Here is a 2,867-nt window from a genome sequence, read left to right as displayed (position 1 = left end):
GCGGGGCGGCCGGTGGCGGCGGATGGTGCGGCAACGCAGCTCCGCCAGATCTAGCCGTGTCGTGACGCGGGCGGCGGGCGGCGAGGACTGCGGACGGCGCCGTGGGGTCCGGCTTCCTCGGGCGCGGCGGCGGAGCGCGGCGACCGGTGTGTCGGATCTGAGGCGGCGGCCTCGCTGGTACGGACGGCGCTCCTCTGGCGGCAGGGAGTGCCCGTCGGTGAGGTAGGCCGGATCCCCTCGGCTGCGTGGGCAGCGAGGTCCCGGTGGGCGTTGGTCATGGCGCGGGGAGGTCCCGGGCTCCCCTCGTCGGATCGGAGGCGAGCTAGTCCGCTCGTCATGCATGACCTCCGGCCGGTCTGGATCTCCGGCCTGCACGCGCCTGCTGATGTTGTGGCTGGTTCGGAGGTGGCGGCAGGGTGCTTGGCCGGGGGAAACCCTTGGCCGCCGGTGGCGGTCACGGCGTCGATGGCGTCCCGGACGCCATTCCCTCCTTGGTGGCGGCGCCGAGGCTAAACCTCCCCTGCCTCCCCCCCTCCCCCTGCGCCCGGGTGAAAATCCTAGCCCCGGTGGCTAAGCGGCGGCGGCGCCACAACGTCGTTACCTTCTTGAAGGCGCCGACTTGGGCATGGGGATGTTGGGTGTGCATGGCGAGCCTGTCTGGTTCCTGGTGGCGGCCCATCTGGCCGTGTCTCCGATGGCGACCTCGCCCTTTCTCACCTTGTACTTGCCGTGGTGGAGCGGTACTTCATCTCACTCATTGATGGCGGCGGAGATCGGCGGCATGGCGCCGTGGAGGCTCGGCGTCCGATGCGCGGAGATGGACTCGCGCAGGAGGAGGTAGTTGTCTGGCGTCATGGTGACGTCGATGGCAGTAGTGGCCTTCACAAGGTAGAAGATTCAATATAATCTGAAGACGGACCTGTGGAAGATGGCGGCGACGACACAAGAGTGCGTCTGACCGGATTGTGCCCCAGACCCGATATGTGGCTCGGCTGGGGCTTCCGGCTTTTGATGTTAGGTTTAGGTGAGTGGTTTGGGTAGTGGCCTAGCTAGCATCCCTACATCATATGGATAAGAGGAGCGGCATATGTTGCCAAGATGGTAGTTTCAGGTATATTGTTTGTAATACTTTGTAAGGTCCTCGAGAATAATTAATAAAGTGACCGTATGCATCTCCCAGATGCAGAGGCCGGGGGTCATCCTCCTTTTTTTAAAAAAAGATACAAATACAAAAAAGGTGACCGGATCATTACAGTTCTTGCGCTTAATTGCACTACTAAGAAACAAAAAAGGGAAAGAAACGGTTGTCACGTACTACAGCTCATGGAGAGGGCTGGACCAGTCCGTTCCATTATGCTGGCTAGCTTAACCATGGGTTAAACGGTCCCAAAAAAGGCATGGCGCGTGCATGCGTGCTTGCTCATTCACCCAGCACATATGCATGCAAGCTTGCTTAGTCGGCAGGTTAGGAAGTGGACGCCGTTTGAAAGGGAGAAGAGGGAAATCGGCAGTACCTCCGGCCGAGTTGTCTACTCTGTTGAGCTGTGTTACGGAACTGACTATTTCTATTCCAGGGCTTCCATCGAGCGATCCAGGGCTAGTTAGCTTTGTTGACTGCGATATTTCTCTTTTCCTAGGCACAGTTGCTATCCCACATTTTTTTCTAATAATTTGCCCCTATTTTCTGATGCTGACTTGTGACTTCATTGACAAGTCAAACTCACCTGCCATATTAATTTCATCTGTCGAGTACATAAATCGTAATACTATATTCCTTCCCACATAGCCGTGTCAATTTTATATGTTGTGTGCAACTTATCAACATGGAGCTGCATTTTTAAACTTTGCAGCAGTAGCAAGTCAACTTGCAAGCTAGCTAGGGCAAGCATGCGCCTGAGCAGTGCAGTTTCATGCATCCATCCATGACTTGGCTCGGTTGACGGAGAGAATATAATACCGAGTTGTACACGAACAGATCGAGCTAGCATGAAAAATTCCGTTCATATACCAGCACACACATGAACACAACTGGAGTAGTACCGAGCAAAGCTAGCGTACGTGATTATGATTAATTAAACCAACTAGTAGAAGAGATGGACGGGCGCACGGGCGCAGTAGAGTACATACCGTAGGTTTTCCTCCACTCGTCGAAGTAGGGGAAGATCCGCTTGCAGTAGTCGTCGAAGCCGTCGTCCTTTTGGAGGTCCCGCGGGCCGTCCTCCGCCGACGCGACGGCGTGCAACCGCCGGGCCTGTATCTCCGTGAGGTTTCCCATGAGGAAGGACGAGGGCGGCGGCCCGTCGATCCCCTGCCGCCGGAAGATCTCCCTGACGCGGCGCGGCCAGCTCATCCACGCGGCCACGCACAGGTAGCCCACCGCGGCCGCTGACCCCACGGCCACCAGAGACAACGAGAAGCTTTCCATGGTCACCATGCTCTCCTGAACCATACAGACTCTCTCTCTCTACCTTCTTTAGAGAAACGGTTTTAGCCCAACTTTATAAGTAAAGCCCAACGACACCAACTAGAGTTTACCCACAGACAAGAGACGAAATAAATTCACGGACCCAACACAAGATCAACACAGCATAAGTTCCAAAGGTCGACCCAGCAGCAAACACCAGAACAGACACGCATGCCCCTACCTAGCAAAAAACACCTGGCCAAAGGGATGGAGACGACGACTGGGAGGGCACCAACACCTCCCTAGAAGGCCGCAGCATGATCCGGAGGCAGATAGAGACCGCCGGGGCCTCTACTCGGCAGATTGATACATCTTCAACATACTTATATTTTTATTATTCCATGCTATTATATTATCATTCTTAGATGTTTTACAATTATTTTATAGCAACTTTATAGGTAAC

The 2,867-nt window shown here is 55.2% G+C and overlaps 1 protein-coding gene across 1 annotated transcript in view; it reads right to left on the bottom strand.

Annotated features, from left to right (window-relative positions):
- Positions 1-2,557, bottom strand: part of LOC123159694 (cytochrome P450 714D1-like) — a 12,253-nt gene extending 9,696 nt beyond the window's left edge. Inside the window, exon 1 of the mRNA XM_044577515.1 lies at positions 2,128-2,557. Within this exon, the coding sequence (XP_044433450.1) occupies positions 2,128-2,449 (322 nt within the window). The 5' untranslated portion in view covers positions 2,450-2,557. The remainder of the gene's footprint in view (positions 1-2,127) is intronic.
- Positions 2,558-2,867: the final 310 nt, after the last annotated feature.

Source organism: Triticum aestivum, chromosome 1D (genome assembly GCF_018294505.1).
Source record: "Triticum aestivum cultivar Chinese Spring chromosome 1D, IWGSC CS RefSeq v2.1, whole genome shotgun sequence".
Classification (NCBI taxonomy): domain Eukaryota; kingdom Viridiplantae; phylum Streptophyta; class Magnoliopsida; order Poales; family Poaceae; genus Triticum; species Triticum aestivum.
This window is presented reverse-complemented; position numbering and strand designations above follow the sequence as displayed.